This window comes from Lactuca sativa, chromosome 7 (genome assembly GCF_002870075.4).
Source record: "Lactuca sativa cultivar Salinas chromosome 7, Lsat_Salinas_v11, whole genome shotgun sequence".
In the NCBI taxonomy this organism is placed as follows: domain Eukaryota; kingdom Viridiplantae; phylum Streptophyta; class Magnoliopsida; order Asterales; family Asteraceae; genus Lactuca; species Lactuca sativa.
The window spans coordinates 56,709,255-56,732,172 of record NC_056629.2 but is presented as its reverse complement, the minus strand read 5'-3'; the positions used below and the strand labels follow the sequence as shown (position 1 = coordinate 56,732,172).

At 33.2% G+C, this 22,918-nt stretch overlaps 3 protein-coding genes across 3 annotated transcripts; 2 read left to right on the top strand and 1 right to left on the bottom strand.

The window, feature by feature from the left end:
* Nucleotides 1–316: 316 nt before the first annotated feature.
* Nucleotides 317–2,297, bottom strand: LOC111883917 (profilin-2). Its single transcript, XM_023880246.3, has 3 exons — nucleotides 1,950–2,297; nucleotides 1,492–1,629; nucleotides 317–648 (listed from the first exon to the last, which is right to left on the bottom strand). Exons 1-3 carry the CDS (start codon nucleotides 2,226–2,228, stop codon nucleotides 514–516), a joined length of 552 nt encoding a protein of 183 aa, XP_023736014.3. The 5' UTR covers nucleotides 2,229–2,297; the 3' UTR covers nucleotides 317–513.
* A 2,161-nt stretch (nucleotides 2,298–4,458) lies between these two features.
* Nucleotides 4,459–5,953, top strand: LOC111883812 (uncharacterized). The gene is made up of 4 exons (XM_052765698.1): nucleotides 4,459–4,999; nucleotides 5,105–5,269; nucleotides 5,325–5,359; nucleotides 5,612–5,953. The coding sequence occupies exons 1-4, from the start codon at nucleotides 4,459–4,461 to the stop codon at nucleotides 5,951–5,953; spliced, it is 1,083 nt and encodes a 360-aa protein (XP_052621658.1).
* Nucleotides 5,954–20,255: 14,302 nt separating this feature from the next.
* On the top strand, nucleotides 20,256–22,536 carry LOC111883844 (phosphatidylglycerophosphate phosphatase PTPMT2). The gene is made up of 6 exons (XM_023880173.3): nucleotides 20,256–20,969; nucleotides 21,423–21,545; nucleotides 21,637–21,730; nucleotides 21,807–21,889; nucleotides 21,975–22,064; nucleotides 22,149–22,536. Exons 1-6 carry the CDS (start codon nucleotides 20,760–20,762, stop codon nucleotides 22,404–22,406), a joined length of 858 nt encoding a protein of 285 aa, XP_023735941.1. The 5' UTR covers nucleotides 20,256–20,759; the 3' UTR covers nucleotides 22,407–22,536.
* Nucleotides 22,537–22,918: the final 382 nt, after the last annotated feature.

The window sequence follows — 22,918 nt, the reverse complement described above, 5'->3', positions numbered from 1 at the left end:
TTAATATTTATTGTACCTCTTAATTTTCAAGAAATGGGCAATATGTTTAATAATATAGTAAAGATAACATGAAATAGTAACATATTATCTTTTTATTTTTTATAAATATGGGCAACGTACTTTTTTGTTTTACTTACAATAATAACGTACTTACACCTTTCTACCGATTGTAGCAATTTTAACATCAAAAACCAATTGCTTTTTTACTTACGTGGCATTTGAGTCTACAAGAAACTTTTCTTTAAACAATTGGTTACCTATAATAGCAACGTACTTACAATTTTCTAACGCATATTCAAAATGAAATCAATAGAAATACAAAATGCAAAATTTTGAAATGACATCAAACTTATTGAGAGTGTGATACAATGAAATACACATATAATTTGTTTTATAACAAGGAATTGGAGATCAAAAATTCAAAACTAATTCACATTCTTTCAAGGAAACCGAAAGAAAAGTGTTCACGCCATATAATTATTGAATAACGAAGAGGAGGTGAATGAGGTTTGTTTACATGCCCTGGTCAACGAGATAATCCCCCAACCTCTCCACAACCATGTTGCATTGACCGGGATTCACAGGCTCATCATACAGACCAAACACCATGGCTTGACCAGTCTTCTTGATGCATATTCCACCCGCTCCCTACCAAATACCAACATACTTTCATTTATTTGTTTATTATAAGGGTTTTATGTAGAAAAGTCTCGTTATTTTGGAAATTTTTTTGATAAATTCCTAAATGTTTTTTTTTTAACAGAAAAATCCTATTATTTTGGAGAAACCACACAATTTGTCATTTCCTGTTAAAAAAGGGTTTTTTCGTTAATTTGGGCAAAATGTTAAATAAACGGCACTTTTTGTTAAAAAATATATAGTGCTTTATCAATATTTTTCCCAAAATAATAAGATTTTTCTGCTTAAAACTCTTTATTATAGCATCATACTTTCATCTATTCTTATTACAACATTGTGAATCAAAAAATCAACATATTCAAAAGTCATAACAATGTCATCCATATTCAAAAGAATTTTCACTGTTATAACTTAGTAAAGTTTCGAAAATATCATGTAAAAAAAATAAAAATGGAAATATAATGGTGTAATAGAAATAAAGGTTAATTTGATAAATGACGTTATATATTATGATTTTCCATATCAAAGCTCAACTTTTTTTTTTCTGAAAAATACCACATATTTTCTCATTTTTTTCGATTAGGCCTTTTTTTTTTTCTGAAAAAACTTGTCAAATGTGAGGGTGTTTACGGATGAAAAATAAAAGTTGAGGGTCTTTTAGAAAAAACTAAAAGGTTAGAGGGTTTTTTTTTGGAAAAAAACAAAAAGTTGGAAGATTTTTTTAGAAAAAAACGAGAAAATAAAGTCCTTTTCAGAAAATAAAATAAAACTGAGGTTTAATCTTAAAAAAAAAAAAAATACTATATAAGGTAACCCTAGAAAGAAATGAAAGTAGGATGCTGTATTTGTCACCTTCTTTCCACGGATGACAGCTCCAGCTTCTCCTTGGAGTACCATGTACTTTGCACCACCCAGGAATAGACCTGTAGGAGCAAGGGTGCCTGCATTATCGAATTCATTACAGATGGCTTTCATCTCCTCGGGTTTAAACTGCAAAAACATAATCAATGAGATATAGAAAACCTGAATCATTACAAGGAAATACATGAATCAGCAAAACAGAATCAGTCACCGAGATCTTGTTCGAATTAATACGAGTTATTATGCGCAAACGATGATTACATGATCAAATTTGCAAATCGTTGATACTTGATACGACAATGATATAAGCGGATCAAGTAATCAGATCGTGTAAATCGTAGAATCATCCAAATCAACATCGAAAAACCAAACACTAACGAAATCGAATACAATTTCACAACCTAATTCGAAACAATCGAAGGAGAAAGGGGGGGAAATTAAGAAATGACCTGAGGAAACTTGGCGCTCTGGGCCCAAACGGTGCCGTCGAGTCCGGTAATGGCGGCGGAGCTGAGATGCTGGCCACTGCCATCGATGTCACACATCAAATGGTCATCAACGTAAGTTTGCCACGACATTTTGACGACGATTACGTTTGTTTGATTCAAATTGCGAGATTGGAAGATGGAAATTGGGGTTAAATAAAGAGATGTGAATAGAAATGATGATGGTGATGGTGTGGTGTGGTGGTGAGGGCGAGCGGTCTTCTCTCCGTCCACTGCTTCCATCCATCCATTCAATCACCGCCATACCCGCTCGCTCGCCTTCTTTGCAGGAACTACCAACCTTTAAAGTATTGTATTTCATCACGAATATGAACCTATATAATTTTGGTTAAATAGATTTTATACTTCATATTTTTCATATGCATAAGTATTAAATATTAAACTTTTTTTTTTTTGTGTATATTTATTTGTTTATTTTATTTATATTATATGTATATGTATATGACCAGCTGCGGAACTAACATGTTGGTAAGAAATCTATATACGTTTGTGGGCTTAAGGAAAACTCAAAAATTCTAAATCATAGCCCATTAAATTACATTATTTAGCCTACAAAATGAAAAGGCTTATGGATGGTGGAATTAGTACTCCCCCAACCAATTTGCTCACAGACTCTTCCACTAGCAAGAAAACAAACATTAGTTATTTACTTTAATTTTTAAAGATTTATATTTTAGTTTAATTTAGTTGTTCACATTGAAAAGCTAAAATTAGATAATTAGTTGTTTACTTGTTAGTTTGTTATTTTGTTAGTGAAATTATGTTTAAATCTTTAATTGTGTTTGTAGGGATTCATTTTTTTAAAAGAAAATTGGATATTGGTAATGGTAATCGTAATGAAAGTGGTGGAGGAAAAAGACATCAACATTAAACACAACCACAACCTACTTCACCAAGTTTTGATATTAATAATATTTCTTATGACCCAAAAAATATACCACAAATTACTTCCTATCATTCAAATCAAAGGATTGAAATACTGAAAGCATATTAGATTAACTGATCTTCTCAACCAAAAGGTCATGACTCTCCATCAATAAAAAATGGTGATAAGAATAGACGTTTTGTAAATGAATGGTTTGATAAATTTAATTGGTTAGAGTACAACACAAAAAAAAACTTATTGTTTATGTTGTTACTTGTTTAAGGACATTGTAGGGCAACAAGAGGGGAAATGTATTTGCGACGGGAAGCTTTAACACACAGGAGTAAAAAGAAATCAATGAAAGATCATGGGGTTAATGTTGACAATCATCACAACAAAGCAAAACAAAAGTGTGAAAATCAAACAATATATTAGTGAAGATTTTCATAAGCAAACCAAAGTTGAGGCATGTAACTATCAAATTTGAGTACGTGCTACAATTGATACTTGTAGATTTTTATTGAAAAATATGATGTTTTATGGTCATGAGGAGTCTGATGGATCTCATTGTAGAGGCCTTTTCATTGAAGAATTATTTGTCTTTTAGGAACTTACTGATTGTATTTATAATGTTACTTTAGAAAATGTTACAAAAATGAAAAATTAACATCTTCGGAGATTCAAAAAGAAATTGTCAAACGCATTTCGAAAAAGCTAATCAAGTCCATTTGTGAACAAAGTGGTAAGAATGTGTAAACTATATTAGTAAACAAGTCTAGTGATGTATCCAAGAAAGAACAAATGGATAGGATATGATGAAGCAAGTAATATTCATGGTGCATTTAACGGTTTGAAAGCATTGATATTGAAAAATAATCCTTTGGCTTATTAGTACACTACTTTTTTCACACTGACATCAATTAGTGGTTATGGTCGTAGCAAAGAACCACGATGGTGCTCATGATTTTTTTTGAGAAATTAGCTTTGGTGATTAACGTGGTGTGTACTTATTGTAAAAGAAAATATATAATACGATAGAGTTACACGAAAAAGGTTCAAAAAAATTGTTAATGGTGAAATTGAGACCAAAAGTGGGTTAAATCAAGAGACTTTTTGTTAAGATAACGATTACAGAATAAGATAAAGATTACAAAATATATTTAGAGTTAAATGTTTTTGGATTGTAATTTCCTTTCATTGTATTCAGGATTCTGTTTCTCCAGAATTTCTTATATGTAGGTAATCTTCAATTAAATAAAATCAATTCACAGTTTTCTATCAAAACTTTTCTTGGTATCAGAGCCAGGTTTTGCTGAGATACTCAAACTCTAAACCATGATCAGTGATACACCACCACCACCAAAGATAGACACGAACTCACCATTCTTTCTTGGTCCCCAAGATAAACCTGGTGATTATAACAAGATTCAATTGAAAAAATTATGACGAATGGGCAGGAGAGATCGAAACTGCCTTGTAGGCAAGATGGAAGTTCGTGTTTCTTGATAGAACAATTGTTGCAGCAGAAGCACCATACACACAGTCCGACTGGTGCACTATTCACGCCATGTTGGTATCTTATAGATTATGAACATAATTACACCAGAAGTGAAGTCATCCTTGTCAAAATACAAGGATGCAAAGCGCTTGTGGGATACTCTCAAAGAACGATTTGCTCTTGTCAGTGGTCCTAGGATTCAACAACTCAAGGTTTCAATTGCAAGATGTGAACAAACCAAAGGTATGATTGTTGCTGCATATTATGGTAAACTAAAAACTTTGTGGGAAGAATTGCACAGTCATGAACCATTAATCACATATACTTGCTATACACGGTGCACTGTTGGTCGAAAACATGAAACCCGTCGAGAAAAAGACAAGCTTCATGAGTTTCTGATGGGGTTGAATGGTGAGTGTTTTGTACAGATTCGGTCAAACATTCTGTCACAAGATCTTTTACCCTCTCTCAATAGAGCATATCAAATGGTAATTCAAGATGAAAGGGTAAGAACCATCTCTAATGTAACTAAAGAAAAGCCTGAAGTTATGAGCTTTGCAATTCGAACAAGCAAAAAAGGTCGAGACAGAAACGATCAAGTTGACAAGAATAAATGCTATTGTACACACTGTAAAAAGAACAGTCTTGAAATCCACCAATGTTTTGAAAAACTTGGTTATCCATATTGGTGGGGAGATCACCCTAAACCTGATAGTAATACATGACGTGGAAAAGGCTACGGAGGAAGTGGACCTCGAGCAAATGTGGTTGTCGTTGAATATATAAGTTTTGGATTTAGTTCAGAAACGTTTTTAGCTGCACAAGCATTCACTGCTGAACAATTGAAGGCTCTCGCAAGTGTGTTTGGTAATATGTCATTCTCGAATGATCATTTGTCTGGTAAGTTTCATGAATTTTACTTGTGTGGTCAAAAACATAAAATTTGTTTGTGTAGGAAGCTCCATGGACAATTATGGATCATTGATACAGGTACGTCAGATCATGTAACCAAAAATCTCAATATCACGTCCAATGTTAGAAGCGCTTGGTGCTTGGTCGGTCTTCCTGATGACAAGAAAGTTGGAGCAACACATGAAGGATCTATCAAACTAACATATGACATCACCCTTATTCATGTTCTTTTATGGTCCTCAGTTGAATTGCAACTTGATTTCTATGCCCCAACTTTGTCATGATCTCGATAGTATTGTCATATTTAATTCCTCTGTATATGCTATATAGGACCAAATGAGGGCGCTACATGGAATGGGAAGTAAACAAGATGAACTCTACTACTTTGAGGAACCAAGTTTAGTTAAAGCAATCAAAGTAAATAAAGACGATTCTTCTTTTTCATTGTGGCATAGCAGAACGGGGCATCCTTATGAGAAAGTACTAAAATATCTTCCTATGACTAGTAGTAGTAAAGATTATTTGAATAAAGCGTGTGAAGTTTGTTTTAAGGCTAAACATCCTAGAGATCTTTTACCATTAAGTGAACATAATAGTAATCAAAATTTTGAAATAATTCATATGGATTTGTGGGGTGCTTACAAACACATGTCCTCTTGTGGTGCTAAATAATTTTGACCATTATGGATGATTTCTCACGTATTGTATGGGTTTACCTAATTGTTGATAAAACCAAAGTTTTTCATATGTTCATGAATTTTGTTGCCATGATTGAATGTCAGTTTTCTAAAAATATTAGATTGTACGAAGTGATAACGAAACTGATTTTAACTGCTTACTTGATTACTTCTCTGCTTCTGACATCTTGTTTCAAACCTCGTGTGTTGGCACTCCACAAAAAATGGGAAGGCGTAGAGCGAAAACATCGACATATTCTTAATGTTGCTCGGGCGTTATGATTTCAAGCAAACTTACCAATTTATTTTTGGGGTGAATGCGTTTTAGCAGTAACTTATTTGATTAATAGGAAAACTTTTAGTGTTCTAGACTATAAGACTCCTTATGGAAAGTTGTTTGGTTACCCTCCGTCATACGATGAAATTCGTGTTTTTGGATCCTTATGCTTTGTTTATAACCAAAAGTTAAAAGGAGTCAACTTTGACAGTCGCAGTCGTAAGTGTGTTTTTGTTGGGTGTCCTTTTGGAAAAAAAAAGGTTGGAAACTTTATGATCTTGAAAAACAAGTATTCTTTGTCTCACAAGATGCTGTTTTATGTGAAAACACTTTCCCTTTTCATGAAAATGAAAAAGTACAACTCAACGTTTATCTAGTGGTCGATCAGATGAAGCGGTTGACATGGATTTTGCGGAATTTGACAACAACCATACAATACCTTCAACATCTGTTGTTTTAGATTCTTCAAACCATGAAACAACCAATACTCTAGATAACGAGCCTTCTCCCATGCCACAATTGGTGGTTGTCGAAGCCAACAAAATTAATAACCCTAAATCTTGTATACTAAAATAGTGTATAGTGGTAAAGGTCTCGAATCCGCGGAGATTGGTTCAATTTAATAACTCTATGAAAACCTTCTTTTGTAAAAATACTTGTAAAATGAAAATAAAAGTAAAAATGGGGGTTTTGATCTTTTGAAATACTTGAAATAAAACTAAAGTTAAACTAAGATTTAAGTGGACAATTCAACAAAAACAAGAGTTTGATATAAACTCAATAAGAGAAATATGGTTGACTTAAGATTTCCTCACTTGAACAATTGATGAATATATCATTAGAATCCAACGGTGCAATACTTGTTTTAAATCTTTAACTTGGATATAGCAATCATATAGAAGCTTGAGATCACCTAGACTTTTCTTAGTTGTTAAAATAGTTAGAGAAGCTCGTAACAATTTATTTAGTTAAAGTCATAATTTCCATTAAACATATAATTAGTGAAAATTAAAAGTCACCAAATCCAAGAGGAATCAAATGCTTTCACTCCCGTATTGGAGAAAATGTTTTTTTGATTGTGTGAAGTGAAAACTAACACAAGAACCACTTGTTGCTTGCTAATTTGAGGATCTATTACTTAATCAAGAAATTAGCTAACTAATCACTACAAATACATTTAAAATCATGAATAAAAACATACAAGTAGCAAGAAGATGTTAAAGCATAAAACATTCTCATAAAGATCCAAGAACAAGTTCATGGAGTTTTTCAACATTAACTCAACATTCAAGTGATTTCACCAAATTCAACCAAGATTAGTTTAGCCTAGCATGGCTAAACTCAAGAAAACAAAATAAAGGTTAAAAGTACCTAACATGTAGCAAGAATCAATAGCAAAATATGGTGTTTTTGATGTTCTTTAAGTGCTCCAAAAGCTCCCAAAACTCCAAAGAAATCACCAATTTTCGGATGTGAAAACCAAGTCCCAAAAGAATCCCACCAAACTTCCTCAAATAGAAGCCAAAAGTAAAATCACGAAAATACCCTTGTAGGAACCCATGCAGGCCGCATATTATTCTTGTGAGGGCCACATAAACTGACTGCGAATGGGCCATTTCTATTTGTTGAGCCTGCACTGCTTTAGCCCACTGATCCAACTCTTCTTCATTATATTATAGCCCACTAATCTTCTAGTTTTATTTAATTTGAGCCCAATTTGACTTCTCCAAATCCTCAAGAGCTCAAATACTCGATCGATCAATCAATTCCCAACTCAAATATTTCTTCCATCTCCTTTTAAGCTCAAGCCCATGTTTCTTCAATTCTTCATTTGACCAACAAGCCTAAGGATTGATCATATCCATAAGTCTTTTAGCCCATGATTCTTCATTGTCCTCAATGCTTATTTGAATCTCGTAATCCCGAACATCACTGTTCCATGTTAGTCTTCTAAAAATCTACAATCATACTCTAAAACTAGAAAGAACCCGATTAAAGGTAAAAAAAAATAATAAAAAGAGGAAATATCCATATAACCTAAATTAAGTTAGATGATTTATGCTAAAATAAAGTAGGAAAAGAAGTAAATAAAATGAAACTATCAACACTCGACTCTAGGATCAGATGACTCAACCAGTGTTGACATAACAGAGTCACATATTGATCCTAATGCTAATGCTGATGCAATTTTAGATAACACCAGTGAACTCTGGGGGCGTGGAATGTGAATCAAAACACCCTCGGTTCTTCTCAAAGGCTATGTTGCTAAACACATTACACACGAGAGTCCATCATCCACAACGACTTCCCTTCCATGACACACCTCAGGTAATCCTTATCCTTTAGTATACTATGTTAAATGTGATCAGTTTTCTATGTCATATCAAGCCTTTCTAGCGGCTATCCTTGCGCGAGATGAACCAAAATATTTCAAGGAAGTGGTAAATAGGGGTGCAAACGAGCCAAGCTACTCGCGGGCTACTTGGGATCGGCTCGTTAAAAGCTCGACTCGAAACCGGTTTTAAACGAGCCCGAGCCGAGCTCGAGCTTAATATTAAGCTCGTTTATTAAACGAGCTCGAGCTCGAGCCTATGTCACTAAGCTCGATTAGGCTCGCGAGCCTAAACGAGCCTTTATATGATATAATTTATTATTATTTTCATATATAAAATAAAAACATATTTGGGAAATTATGGATTTCGGGTATTAGTAAACGAGCTTCTTAACGAGCTTGAACCGAGCTTAAGCTTATTTAGGCACATCAAACGAAAAATGAGTCGAGCCCGAGCCTGAGCCGAGCTTTTATAATTCTTTACGAGCTCGAGCCGAGCTCGGTAAAAGAAAGCTCAAATCGAGCCGAGCTCGAGCTCGAGCCTCGTATAACTTAAACAAGCCCGAGCCGAGCCCGACCAGGCTCGGGCTCGACTCGGCTCGTTTGCACCCCTAGTGGTAAAAGATGAAAGATGGAAAAGTGCAATGCAAGAAGAAATCAAGGCATTAGAAGATAATGACACCTGGACTTTGGAACCCTTACCTCTTGGAAAACATGCATTGGGAAGTCAATGGGTTTATCGGAGAAAATACAATTCCAGTGGTACTCTTGAACATCTAAAATCTCGTCTAGTTATTCTTGGCAATCACCAGATTGAAGTTTGGATTATAATGAAACTTTTTCCCTAGTCGCCAAGATGACAACTGTTCATGTTTTTCTTGCCGGTTCTACTTCTAAAAACTAGCTACTCCACCAAATGGATGTTCATAATGCTTTCTTACATGGAGATATAAACGAGGAAGTGTACATGAAATTGCCTCCGGGGTTTGAGTCATCTAACTCAAATTTGGTTTGTCGCTTACGGAAATCATTATATGGTTTAAAACAAGCGCCTCGTTGTTGGGTTTCAAAGCTTTTCACTACTCAAAAATCTTATGGTTTTCTTCAATCCTATTTCGACTATTCCCTGTTTACTTACATCAAGAACGACTTTCAACTAAATGTCTTGGTGCATGTCGATGATTTGATCTTTTCCTGTAAGAACTCAGGTGTTTTACGTGCTTTCAAAACTTACTTAAGTGAATGTTTTCAAATGAAGGATTTGGGCACTCTCAAGTATTTTCTTGGTTTCGAAGTTGCTCGAATCTCTTTTGGATTATTTCCATGCCAACAAAACTACACCCTTGATATCATGACCAAGACATGCTTATTGGGATCCAAACCCGTATCCTTTCCTATTGAGCAAAACCATAAACTCGGTTTAGCTACCGGAAGAACACTCACCAGAATCTTACAGGCACCTTGTGGGTAGACTAGTAAACTTATCTGTTAATAATCCTAACTTGGCCTATTCAATGCATGTATTATCTCAATTTATCCAAGCACCTTGTCAAGAACACTAGGAAACGGATTTACTGGTGGTTAGGTATCTTAAAGGCACCCCGGGTCAAGGTATCTTATTAAGCTATGATAGTAATTTGTCTATAGAAGGGTGACGCGAAACTGATTGGGCTTCGTGTCCTGTCACTCGACGTTCGTTAACAGGATGGCTCATTTGTATTGAACATTCTCCGATCTCTTGGAAGACAAAGAAGCAACATATCGTCTCAAGATCATCAGCCGAAGCAGAATACCGTGCAATCGCAAACATAACTTGCAAACTCAAATGGCTCAAAGGTCTTTTACTCAGCTTAGGAGTTCACCATCCTAAAGCTATTCATTTGTTCTGTGACAGTCAATCAGCTATACATATTGCTGAAAATCCGGTACAACATGAATGCACTAAACACATCGAGGTCGACTGTCACTTTGTTCGTGATGCTCTTCAGGACGATTTGATCGACATTTCATATGTTCATACTACTGATCAATCGACAGACTTCTTTACAAAATCTCTTGGCAAAAGCAATTTGATCATCTTCTTTCCAAGTTGGGCATTTTGGATCCACATGCTCCAACTTGAAGGGGGGGGGGGGGGTGTTAAGATAACAACTACAATATAAAATAAAGATTACAAAATATATTTAGAGTTAAATATTTTTGGATTGCAATATCCTTTCCTTGTATTCAGGATTCTGTTTCTCCAGAATTTCTTATATGTACGTAATCTTCAATTGAATAAAATCAATTCACAGTTTCCTACCAAAACTTTTTAGATTTCCCTTGTTCTAGCCGGAAATACAAGATGGGGCACACATTATATAACAATAACAAGTTTGAAGCATTTGTTTCTGGAGGTTATCAAGGTTTTTAATTATGTTGAAGAGAAGTGATATAGTTTACATAATCAAAATCAAGAATACAGTATGTGCCATATTTCAAGATGCTTTATTTAAACTTGACATTGGGGATTTTTGGTGTCATGGATGCCTTGTCAAGACATCTTTCAAGAAAGGATCAAGATAATTTAGAAGCGACTTCTTTGGTGAAAGTGACAATGAAAACGTTGAAAGCTTTAAGAAATAATCGGTTATGTAAACTATATTCCTCCTCTTCAACATAATTAAACACATTTAAAACCTCCAAAAAACAAATGCTTCAGACTTGTTATTGTTTTATAATGTGTGTCCATCTTGTATCTCCGACACGAACAAGAGAAATCTCTTGATTTAACCCTCTTATGGTCTCAATTTCACCATTACTAATTTCTTTTTGAACCCTTTCCATGTAAACTCTCTCATACAATATATTTTCTTTTACAAGAAGCACATACCACATTAACCACCAAATCTAATTGCTCAAAGAAATCATGAGCATTATCGTGGTTCTTTGCTACAACCATAACCACTAATTGAAGTTGGTGTGAAAAATAGTGTACATAATATGTCAAAGTAATATCTTTTAATATCAATGCTTTCAAACCATTAAATGCACCCTACATATCACATGCTCCATCATATCCTTTCCATTTGTTCATTTTGGATATATCTCTAGACTCGTATACTAATATAGAAATTTTTTTTACGTATGCTAATATAGAAAACAAAGTTTTACCACTATCTCACAAATATACTTGATGATTCTTTTGAAAAGCATTGAACAATTTCTTTTTGAATCTTCGGAGATGCTAATTTTTCATTTTTGGGAGCATTTTTAAAGTAACATCATAAATGTTTTCATTATGTTCTCGAAGGAAAGATAATTCTTCAATGAAAATACTTTTACAAAGAGAATCATCTGACTCATCGTGACCACGAAAAATAACGTATTTTTCAATAAAAATATACAAGTATCAACTTTAGCACGTAACCAATTTTGATAGTTACTCGCCTCAACTTCGGTTTGCTTATAAAAATCTTCACTAATAGATTGCTTTTTCTTTACTATATTTTCACACTTTTGTTTTTCCTTATTATGATGACTTGCAACATTACGCATGCTTCAATGATTTCTTTTTAGTCAAAGTTTTAAAGTCACCCGTCACAAATACATCTCTCCTTATTGTTGCCCAAAATGTTTCCAAACAGGTAACAACATAAACAGTAAGCTTTGTTCTATTTTGTGTTACACTCTAACCAATTAAATTTATCAAACCATTCCTTTACAAAACGTCTATTCTTATCACTAATTTTTATTGATGGAAAATCATGAAATTTAGGTTGAGAAGATCCTTTAATCCAATATTCTCTCTTTATTTCATCCCTTTGATTTGGATGATAGGAAGTAATTGTCTAATCCGCCGGGTCATTAGGAAGATTATTAATATCAAAATTTATTGAAGTAGGTTGTGGTTGTGGTTAAAGTCTTTTTCCTCCACCATTTTCATCGCTACTATCATTACGAACATCCGGTTTCTTTTAAAAAAGAAATCCATTGGAACCCTACAAACAGAAATAAAGATTTAAATCTAATTTCACCAACAACATAAAAAATTAACAACTGAACATATAATTAGCTAATTTTAGGTTTTAAATCTGAATAATAAAGTTAAACTATGTGACAACCCGAAAGATTTGGATCAAGCAAGGTCTAGATTGTAACCATGTGCAAGTGAATTCACAATGTAACCTTGTTGCAAATAAACTCTTAAAAGCCATAAGGGCATTAGTGGTATGGGTATGTATATAAGTTCACACAAACACACACACACACACACACACACACACACATATATATATATATATATACCTTAGGAATCATATTTATAACAAGCTCTTGAAAGTAAACAAACTATAACAAGTCAAGACAAAATCAAATAGTTGAAACATAAATCATGAACTAATACCTTGCCTTATAATCTTAAGCCTAGGACCCCACCTATTTAATGTTTAGGAAGTACTAGACCAAAATCACCCCCTTAGCGGGTGATTCAAAACCGAAATCACTATGAGGGAATGAAGTAAGACCAAAATCCTAAATCCTAGAAAGAACTAAGGCCGAAAACTCCAAAGGTAAGTGCATTAAGGTCGAAAACTCTAAGGATGAGTCCACTAAGGCTGAAATCACATTAGTGGGGGAAGTTAGGACCGAAATCACAAAGGAAATGAAGTGATTTCGGTCATGCATGGCCGAAAACTCCAAGGTAGTCCATTCTAGAGTGATTCTAGTGGGATACAAAGGATAAGGTTTGACTTTAAGATGTGATATCTCACCAGTTTCCTATGCAAAACAATACACAACATATATCAATGTATTAACCCACAGTTAACCAAGTAAACATCACATCACCTTCCCTTCCTTATATTTGGACGACATCACACCCAAACTCCACCACTCTTCTATTCTACTTCCTACTAATCTCCCCTTATTCTCTCAAGAACAAACCTAGGATCTTCCAAGTTCAACATTCCCCAAGTATCATCCTTAGATTTTGGTAAGTATTTTCGAGATTTCCTAGTGATTCTATACATTTTTATGTTGGTTTCACTCTATTTACACACATTAAAATGTGTTAAAACCTTTAGGATAACATTATTCTCAAAGAAGTTCATCAACTTCATTCAAGAGTTTAGGCTTGAAATCTTCACTTCATCACTTCAAGCAACCCACAAACCCACTCAAGGTGAGTTCATACCCCCATATTTTCAAGCCTTTTCATGTTTTTAGGGGGGGGGGGGGGAGGGGATACAAGTAAAACTTTGTTTATCACACAAATATTTACATGTTTTCATCTTTATGTTGAAGATAAGATATTATTTGCATAACATATGGTTAATACTAATTTTTGTATAATTATATGTGATATATATTAGTTTGAATTGCAAAACTAACAAAACAAACCTAATCTATGCTATAAAAATCATAAGAAAATTTTGATTCGTAAAACTACATGATTTTTGGAAACTTTTACTAAAAGACAACCTCTCTAGCAAATCTAGTTACATTATAGTCATTTACTATTTTGGTGGGTTTCAACCCAAAAATATTATATTTTGAATTCATATTTTGACACTAGACAAGATAAAAACCTTACATTTATATAATAGAGTATATAAATAGTCTTAACAAACACACAAGATAAACTATAATTGATATAGTTTGGAAGTCACAAACCACACTTTCATTTCAGAAGAACCATATAATTATTCAAAGGTATAATTACTTCATCTTACATTATCATTTTACAAGGAAAAGATACAAAGAAAATACCTACAGTTATAGTTCATATTAAAGAAAATATCGGATTTTCTATAAGTAAACAAAAATTCATTTTACACGAAAATGTTACAAATCCTTCTCACACAAAAATGCTTATGAACTCACCAACTTAATTGTTGACACTTTTCAAAATCACTTGTATTCTTAGGAAACTAGTAGACATGTATTCAACCCTTCTTGAGGACCAGCGTCATCATTTCATGTTTTCTACTTTTCAGTTATTTGTATTAACTTTTGGGCAAACAAAGTTTGTAAACAATGTAAACTTAAATTCTCAATGTGTGAATGTTTGCGTTGCTATGTTTCATTTCTATTCAATTGTTATGATATTGTACATGAAGTCACTCCATCCGCCCCTAGACGTTTCCGCCGTTCTGGTTTAGGGGTGTGACAATCTAAAATATTAAAACATTAAAGATTAAAGTAAATAACTAGTACTTGTTTCACTGTTGCTAGTGGAGGAGAAGTCGGGCCATATAGCCACTACAACTAGCTAAGTTGTGAGAGTCTGTGAGCAAGTTGTGGGATAAGAAGTCAAGGCGCCACACTACCTTTTTGTTGTCGATGACGTGTCGTGAACAAGGGGCCAGGAGAAAGTAAAATCATTTTTTCCCTTTGATGAATTGTTGTTAAGTGTTGACCTTTGTGCGTTTTATGTATGTAGTGAGCTATTAACTCCATCGTTCGTCTCGCTAATTCCACCATTTATCGACCTTTTAATTTTGTGGAATAAATAATTCATTTAGTGGTTGCTACTTGGACAAGGAATTAGAACTTTAAACTTTTCATTAAGCCTGGTAGTTGCACCTTTTAAGTCCAGCTGGTGCACCATATATATAGAAAAAGGTCCAATATTTTTAGTACTGATGGGAAGAAAATGAGCGGTATCATGTGCTACCCCTTCCAACTTGTTAGTTTTGTCACTGGTGATGGCCCATGCATAATCGCAATGCTAGTTTATATACATATATGATGCAATCTCTTTTTTAATATATGATTCTAACCCTTTAACTTTGGGCATAACACATCAACTTCCCAACCACCTTTTGTTATCATCGTATAACCCTATACATAAGTCCATTGAAGGTTTATGGACCATAACTATTACCAAGGGGAATTTAGGGGATCTTTGAAGGGTATACGACATGGGCGACCACACACGACCCACGTCATAAGGGGGCCAAAAATTATATATATATATATATATATATATATATATATATATGTGTGTGTGTGTGTGTGTATTTATAATTAAACAAAAATATTTAGATGATTAGTTAACTCCAAACAAAAAATCAGAAAATTATTTCATATTTTATTTCTTTATTAGATAACTAACAGAAAAAACTAAATTTGCAGATGGTGGTTAACAAAAATATGTATTTTGGTTTAGATAATACTCATAGATATTAGTTATCAAAACTGGAGTTGTTAAAGTTCTATTTACGGTCCACAATGTCATAATAGAGACTTAATGTATTGATAATAATAACTATCGAGAACAATATATTGGAGAGTATTAATTATGAAGAGTTGGTGGCCAAATTTGCTTCCAAAATGTTAGGAAAGCCTTATGATTCATGTAATTATATATGATTATATATCGTAGTATCATTCTTTTGTTATGATTATACATCGCAAATTTCCCACCATTAGGAGGAGAAAAGAAAACCCAAGAAAAGCATGTTCCATGGCAAGAACATTTTTTTATCATATATTAACCATCGCATAAAGCGACATGAACTGAAAGTTCCAAAGATAATGCATTTCCAAAAAAATGGAAAATCAATTACCTGATTCATTTACTGACACAAAAAGGGTGAGTAATCATATATACCAGTTGTTAATGCTTTAGCTCGAATTTAAATTCCAGATAAACAATTTGACGATAAAGCCACTCAAGAATCTAAAACATGCATGAAACGTGGAAGACCCTTTCGTTCTAAGGATAAAAATTCCTGAAAAAGAAGTGGATCACAAAATATACTTGATCATGATGAAAATGTTTTTAGAGAAACAAAAAAATATCATAACTTCCCCAATAGAGGAAATAAATGATATTAATAAAGAGATCGCAATAAATTATAGTCAAACAAATAGAGTATATGACCAAAAGGAAACTAATAATATAAGTACAATATTTTCTTATTTAATTGCATGTGATTTTATAAATGGTGATCCCGAACCACAATCTATCATTAAATGTCAAAAGAGACATGCTTGGGCTAAATGGAAATAGGTTCTCTTAATAAGAGAAAGGTTTTTTTGGGGTCATTATTCTCACCTAGAGTTATGAAACCATTAGGGTACAGATGAATCTTCATACAAAAAAAAATGAGAAGGACGGCATTGTAAGATACAAGGCTAGGCTTGTGGTTCGAGGTTCCTCTTAAAGGTTTGGAATTGATTATGAGGAAACATATTTTCTTGTAATCGATGAAACCACTTTTAGATATTTAATCAACCTAGTAGTATCTGAAAATTTAGAGATGCGTCTTATGGATGTTGTTACAACTTACTTGTATGGATCGCTTATATGAAAATCTATGAAGGATTAAAGTTTCCCGAAACATTAAGTGCAAAACCTAATGAAATGTATTCTATAAAACTATAAAGATATTTGTATAGGTTAAAGTAATTTGGACACATGTGTTACAATCGTTTAAGCGATTATTTGGCAAGTAAAGGTTATAAAAATAACACTATTTGTCCATGCATATTTATTAAGAAAACAACATCCAAATATGTGATCATTGCTATCTATGTTGATCATCTAAACATTATTGGGACGAATAAAGAAATCTGTGAAGTGATTGAACTTTTGAAGAAAGAATTTGAAATGCAAGACCTTGGAAAAACCAAATATTATCTTGGTTTGCATATGCCTAATGGAAAACTTGTGCATCAATCAAATTATATAGAAAAAGTCTTAAAACGTTTCAATAAGGAAAATGTCAATCCTTTAAGCACTCCAATGGTTGTTATATCATTAACTATTGACAAAGATCCATTCGTCCATGCGAAGAAAATGAAGAAGTTCTTGGTCCAGGAGTACCATATCTTAATGTAGTTGGGGCTCTTATGTATCCTAATAATTTTACTAGATGTACCATTTCTTTCGTTGTAAGGTTCATTTCATCCCCGACAAAAAGAAATTGGAATGGGATCAAGCACATTTTCAATAGCTTAGAGGAACTACTGATTTAGGGTTATTTTATCGTAACAATTCAAAACAAGGATTGATTGGTTATATAGATGCATGTTATTTGTCTGACCCTCATATGCCTAGATCTCAAACTAGATACATATTCATGAATGGAGGTACTGCATTTTCCCGACGTTCTCAAAAGCAAACACTTGTTTCCACATCCTCAAATCATGCTGCAGTAATTGCACTAAATGAAGCTAGTAAAGAATGTGCATGGTTAATATCGATGAAAAAAATCATTTTAACTTCATGTAGACTTAATAAATATATATGGCCAACTTTAGTTTATGAAGATAACTCAACATGTGTCACTCAAATGAAATAAGTATATATCAAGAGCGACTGGAATCTTCAGAGAACATGTCTATGACTGATTTTTCCCTTTACGAACCTTTTTGTGCCTTTAGGCACTTCCTACTACAATCTTTAGAAATCATGTCCATGGCATTAGAATGCGACATGTGCATAACATATAGTGTAACAGATAACTAAATGAAGGGGAGTCAACTATACACTACACTCTTTTCCCCGTTGCTAGAGTTTTTTCTCATTATGTTTTCTTTAACAAGGTTTTTTTTTATCGAGGCAATACTTCAAATTTGAACCCTTATCTAAAATGATTTCATCCAAAGATGAGTATTCTAACTTATTGAATGACATCATTTTCTACCCCTGATGTCAAATATGTGTAAGAGTTATTATCAACTCTAATGACAAATATGTCAAATATGTGTAAGAACTCATTACTTATGTCTAGTGAGTTTACTAGTATAAATAACACAATTGTATATGTAAGCGACATCAATTTGAATACACTTTATAAGTAATCAAATTCTTTCCAAATCTTTCTTAAAAATTTAATTTAGTTTTATTAACCTTGTTTTAATAAGTTATATATATATATATATATATATATATATATATATATATATATATATATATATATATATAACACCTAATATTATAACAACCAACACATTTCATGGTTGATATGACAATATGATGGGATGTAAAAAGGATCCTATATGATTGTGATGTGGTGGAATGTGGTTACCATCATCATAATCATATTTTTTTTTTCTCTCCATATCTTTCTACCTCTCTACATTAATCAATAAAAAATATATGTTATTTAAATAATCAAAAAAATAAAAATAAAAAGATATAGTGATATGTAATAGTTATATACGATCTTAATTTGGTTTTGTGATGATGTGAGAATGACATGGTGCCACCATATTTATGTTTAATGATACATCATGCCAATACCGGATAACCTAACATAATTTAGATAACTAAATATATACACGAAATCAAATTTATTACTCTTTAACTATGTTATTAGCCGCGCGTTATAGCAATGCTATAGTGACACTATAATGTTTCGTGATGGTGAAGAACCACTGTTTTCAGTTTAGCTCTTTCGATTTGCGGTAACGCTATTAACGACACTATTGACTACTATTTACCGTGATAACCATAACCGATATAGTGTCGCTACAGGCGCTTTTGCATTTTCGTTCACATTTAGGCCATTTGGTTGCTTTTAAAAAGAAATTAGTTGTGGGCTAATTATATGTTAAATCTATTTTTTTAATGAGCCCACTATACTTGCATTTAAAAAAACCTGAATAACTAACCTAATTAAAAGCAACTACCAACAACTCTCTTTCTGTACTCACGGCGACTTGAGCTGCTATGGTCAAACTCGATTAATGTTTTTTGTAAATCGACCCACACCTGCAAGGTTGCGACTTGGTACTTCACTCCTTAAATCGAACACGATGACTTGAAGAGTTGAGCAACATCTTGACTTCGATCTTTACTCTCCTTTAATCGACCTCCACAATCCACAACAACAACTTCCCTCCCTCAATCGACTTCTATAATCCACTTCGCAGTACCAGGTATGTAATGGTTTCTTTAATCCTTTCCTTTCTAAACACACACTACAATAAACAATTACACAGACTTCGACCTGATGTGAATCTGTGATTGTCAATGCTTCAATTACTCACTGTGAATCTATGTTAAATGTTAAATGTGATGTTTCCTATGAGTTATGATCTTGATCAGTTAAATAGTTAGGAAATAGGAACATTAAGGAGAATGATGACTGAATAATACTAACGAAGGATGGGCTTCAAGACTTTGTGGGTGGTGGTGATGGCCTTCTTTGGTAAGATTTGCGAGAAGCAATGGGAGGGAATGCATATGCTTGACCAAATACTACGAGCAAACGAGAGTGTTATAGAGACGATGATGATGATATTAGAGATGCGGGGAACGATCTCGATGGAGATAATGCCTTAGATGATGTTGACTCGGAAGCCGAACCCGTGCAATACGATTAAAATCTATTTAACATGTTGACACCATTTAGTTTCAATAATACTATATTGGAATAATATGTTATGTTTTTGTATGACTTTTTAGGTTTTATGATATTAATTCTATATAGACTTGTAGTATTAATACTCAAATATATAAATATAAATTAACATAAATTCTATATCAATATAATATAAAATTATAAATTATACATAATATTAAAAAAACATTATACCACCATTATATCACCGTGATAACCATGATTTCAAACGACCATTTTTGGAATTTTGACCGCAGTCTTATTAACTAAAATTTATAAAATAATGAAACTTCCTTCAATTATTTTTCCTTATTAAAGTTGTAAAACCTTCGATTATTAGTGTCCATTGAGTGATAGAGTATTGAAACTGCAATATACATCGCGTCACGGCATATTCCCATAAAGATAACAGGTAATTTCGTAATTAAACTGAAGTCGAATGGCAACAATATCCAAATCCTACACCTTCTTTCTTCTTCTACACCGAGAGTCCGAGACTACCAACACTCACACCCTTTGATTCCTCTTTCCATATTCCCCAAATCTGCATCTCCAGTCAGATTCACACTTCATTTTGTACAAATTCTTTCCAATATACCAAATCCGACATTAAATACTTTCCTATCTCACTTTGAATCGATTCATTTATTCCCGGATTTGGTAAATATTCTCCATTTATAGCTCAATTTAATATTACCAGGGTTTTCGTTCACTCTTCAGTTGAAATGTTGCGTGGGCTCTCTAAATTCGTCTTTTAAACGGGTATAATTACGTCTCCGTGTATAGTTGAAGCGATCGGGTTGATTGAGAGGGTTACCGTTTTGGTTTTGTTTGAAGTTTGGTTGCGATCTGTGACATGAAGATCGAGGATTTGGAGGATTCATCTGATGTGAAAAATAATCAACAAATTGTCGATTATAATTATAGTCGGCAAATTGTTACAGTGGATGCGAAGAGAGCGTTGGTTGGAGCTGGTGCTCGCATCCTGTTTTACCCCACGCTTCTGTATAATGTTTGTCGTAACAAGATTCAAGCTGAGTTCAGATGGTGGGATCAAATCGATCAGGTTTGTGCTGTTTTATTGCATCCTGCTACATCAAAGATGTTATATGCGATTATTTAACAAAATTTGTTTCGTTTTGAAGCACAGAAACCTAAGTAGATGGAATTTTATATGGATTTTGTGTGTGTCGTAGTTTAATTACATCAGTAATCGAACTTAACAAAGAGTCAGCTTGAAATTTAATGGTGGATATGTTCTTCATGTGAACTATAAGATCCTAATCAATAGAGTGGTTGACTATTCAATAGCTTAGCTAACAGCTAACTGGTGAATTAGTTGAATAACTTCTTGAGACAACCAAAGAGTGTTTGACCATTTCATAACTTGGATTACTTGTGAAGTAGAAGAATATATCATTCATTCACTTTTTATTGATGATTCAACACTTAAATAGATAAAACTACTGTATGAAATTTGATTTATTATCTCAAACCTTTTTGCTTTTCATATATCTAGTTTCTTCTTCTGGGTGCTGTTCCATTTCCAAAAGATGTTCCAAGATTGAAGCAACTTGGTGTTGGTGGTGTCATCACCCTCAATGAGCCTTATGAAACTTTGGTTCCTTCGTCTTTATATTGTGTAAGAACTTATAAAAAAACAAAATATTTACATATGTAAACAATTAATTCCAGATTTGTTTTATACATTATGCATTTGTCTACTTTTTCAGGCTCATGGTATAGACCATCTTGTTATTCCCACCAGAGATTACCTATTTGCCCCTTCATTTGTTGACATTGATCGAGCAGTAAATTTCATTCACAGTGAGTAAACTCTACTTTCCTGAATCTTTTAATATTAACTAAATGTGTCTTATTTATTTATTTTATTTTATTATAGAGAATGCAACAAATTGCAAGACTACATATGTACACTGCAAAGCTGGAAGGGGTAGAAGCACAACAATTGTACTATGTTATTTGGTAACATCACTTAAACTTGATGAATAATGTAAATTTTGTTTTTTTTTTAATGTAAGGGTAAAATGGTCATTTGTGGAACTTTTAGGTGGAATACAAGAACATGACTCCATCTTCAGCACTGGAATACGTACGATCTAGACGACCTAGAGTGCTCTTAGCTCCATCTCAGTGGAAGGTTAGCTCTTTATTTTTTTCAAGGGTAAAATGGTCATTTGGCGTAATACACAGACAAATGAAAGTAAATTGCTATTTTTCACAGGCAGTTCAGGAATACAAGCAGTGGCGATTAGCATCAACTGCCACGTCATCACCATCATCAGGGGATGCTGTTTTGATCACGAAAGCTGATTTGGAAGGGTATAATGGTCAATTACAAGGCAAAGAATTGGCACTTGTTCCAAGAGTAGCAAAAACAAGGCCCATGATAGCAAAACTATCATGTCTTTTTGCATCTTTGAAAGTTTCTGGTGGATCTTCTTTAATGAATATGAAGTTAACTGAGGCCCCAGCTTGTTAGTTACTCTGTTTTTTTTATAAAGAGGATCGAAGAACAAAAAGGACAATATAATATAATATATAATATAATGTGTATATATATATATATATGTTTGTTTTCTGTTAATGAAAACGTATTGCTTTTTGTGTTTGTTTGGGTAATCCAATTATATATATGAAGTAGAGTATCTACAATGCATAACACCATTTTTACACCAAAAAATATATTTTCCTTTTGTGACTGATATAAATTGTCTCGAAACACTATTTCTAGTAATTAACTACAATCTTTTTATTATAAAGTAGAAATGTATAAACTTGAAATTTGAGGGGCCAAAATTTTCAAGTATCAATTGAAAGTTTGACTGTAAATGAATATATTCTTTTACAACAAATGATGCAAGAAATACGGATACAATGAAGTGAAAAATGTTGCAAAAAACAGGATTTGTAGTGGTGAGGTATCGTGTTTGATGTTCGTCTTACTTATTAGATGGAACATGGTTAGGTGGTTGTTTTTTTTTTTTTTTTTTT

Coding starts and splice junctions, on each gene's coding strand:
- LOC111883917 (XM_023880246.3), bottom strand. CDS start 2,228: ATGGAAGCAGTGGACGGAGAGAAGACCGCTCGCCCTCACCACCACACC. Junction 1,630..1,949: donor AGAGCGCCAAGTTTCCTCAG/GTCATTTCTTAA, acceptor ATGTTTTTGCAG/TTTAAACCCGAGGAGATGAA. Junction 649..1,491: donor CTGTCATCCGTGGAAAGAAG/GTGACAAATACA, acceptor GGTATTTGGTAG/GGAGCGGGTGGAATATGCAT.
- LOC111883812 (XM_052765698.1), top strand. CDS start 4,459: ATGAACATAATTACACCAGAAGTGAAGTCATCCTTGTCAAAATACAAG. Junction 5,270..5,324: donor CTCGAATGATCATTTGTCTG/GTAAGTTTCATG, acceptor TTGTTTGTGTAG/GAAGCTCCATGGACAATTAT. Junction 5,360..5,611: donor ATTATGGATCATTGATACAG/GTACGTCAGATC, acceptor TATGCTATATAG/GACCAAATGAGGGCGCTACA.
- LOC111883844 (XM_023880173.3), top strand. CDS start 20,760: ATGAAGATCGAGGATTTGGAGGATTCATCTGATGTGAAAAATAATCAA. Junction 20,970..21,422: donor GGTGGGATCAAATCGATCAG/GTTTGTGCTGTT, acceptor TCATATATCTAG/TTTCTTCTTCTGGGTGCTGT. Junction 22,065..22,148: donor TAGCTCCATCTCAGTGGAAG/GTTAGCTCTTTA, acceptor TATTTTTCACAG/GCAGTTCAGGAATACAAGCA.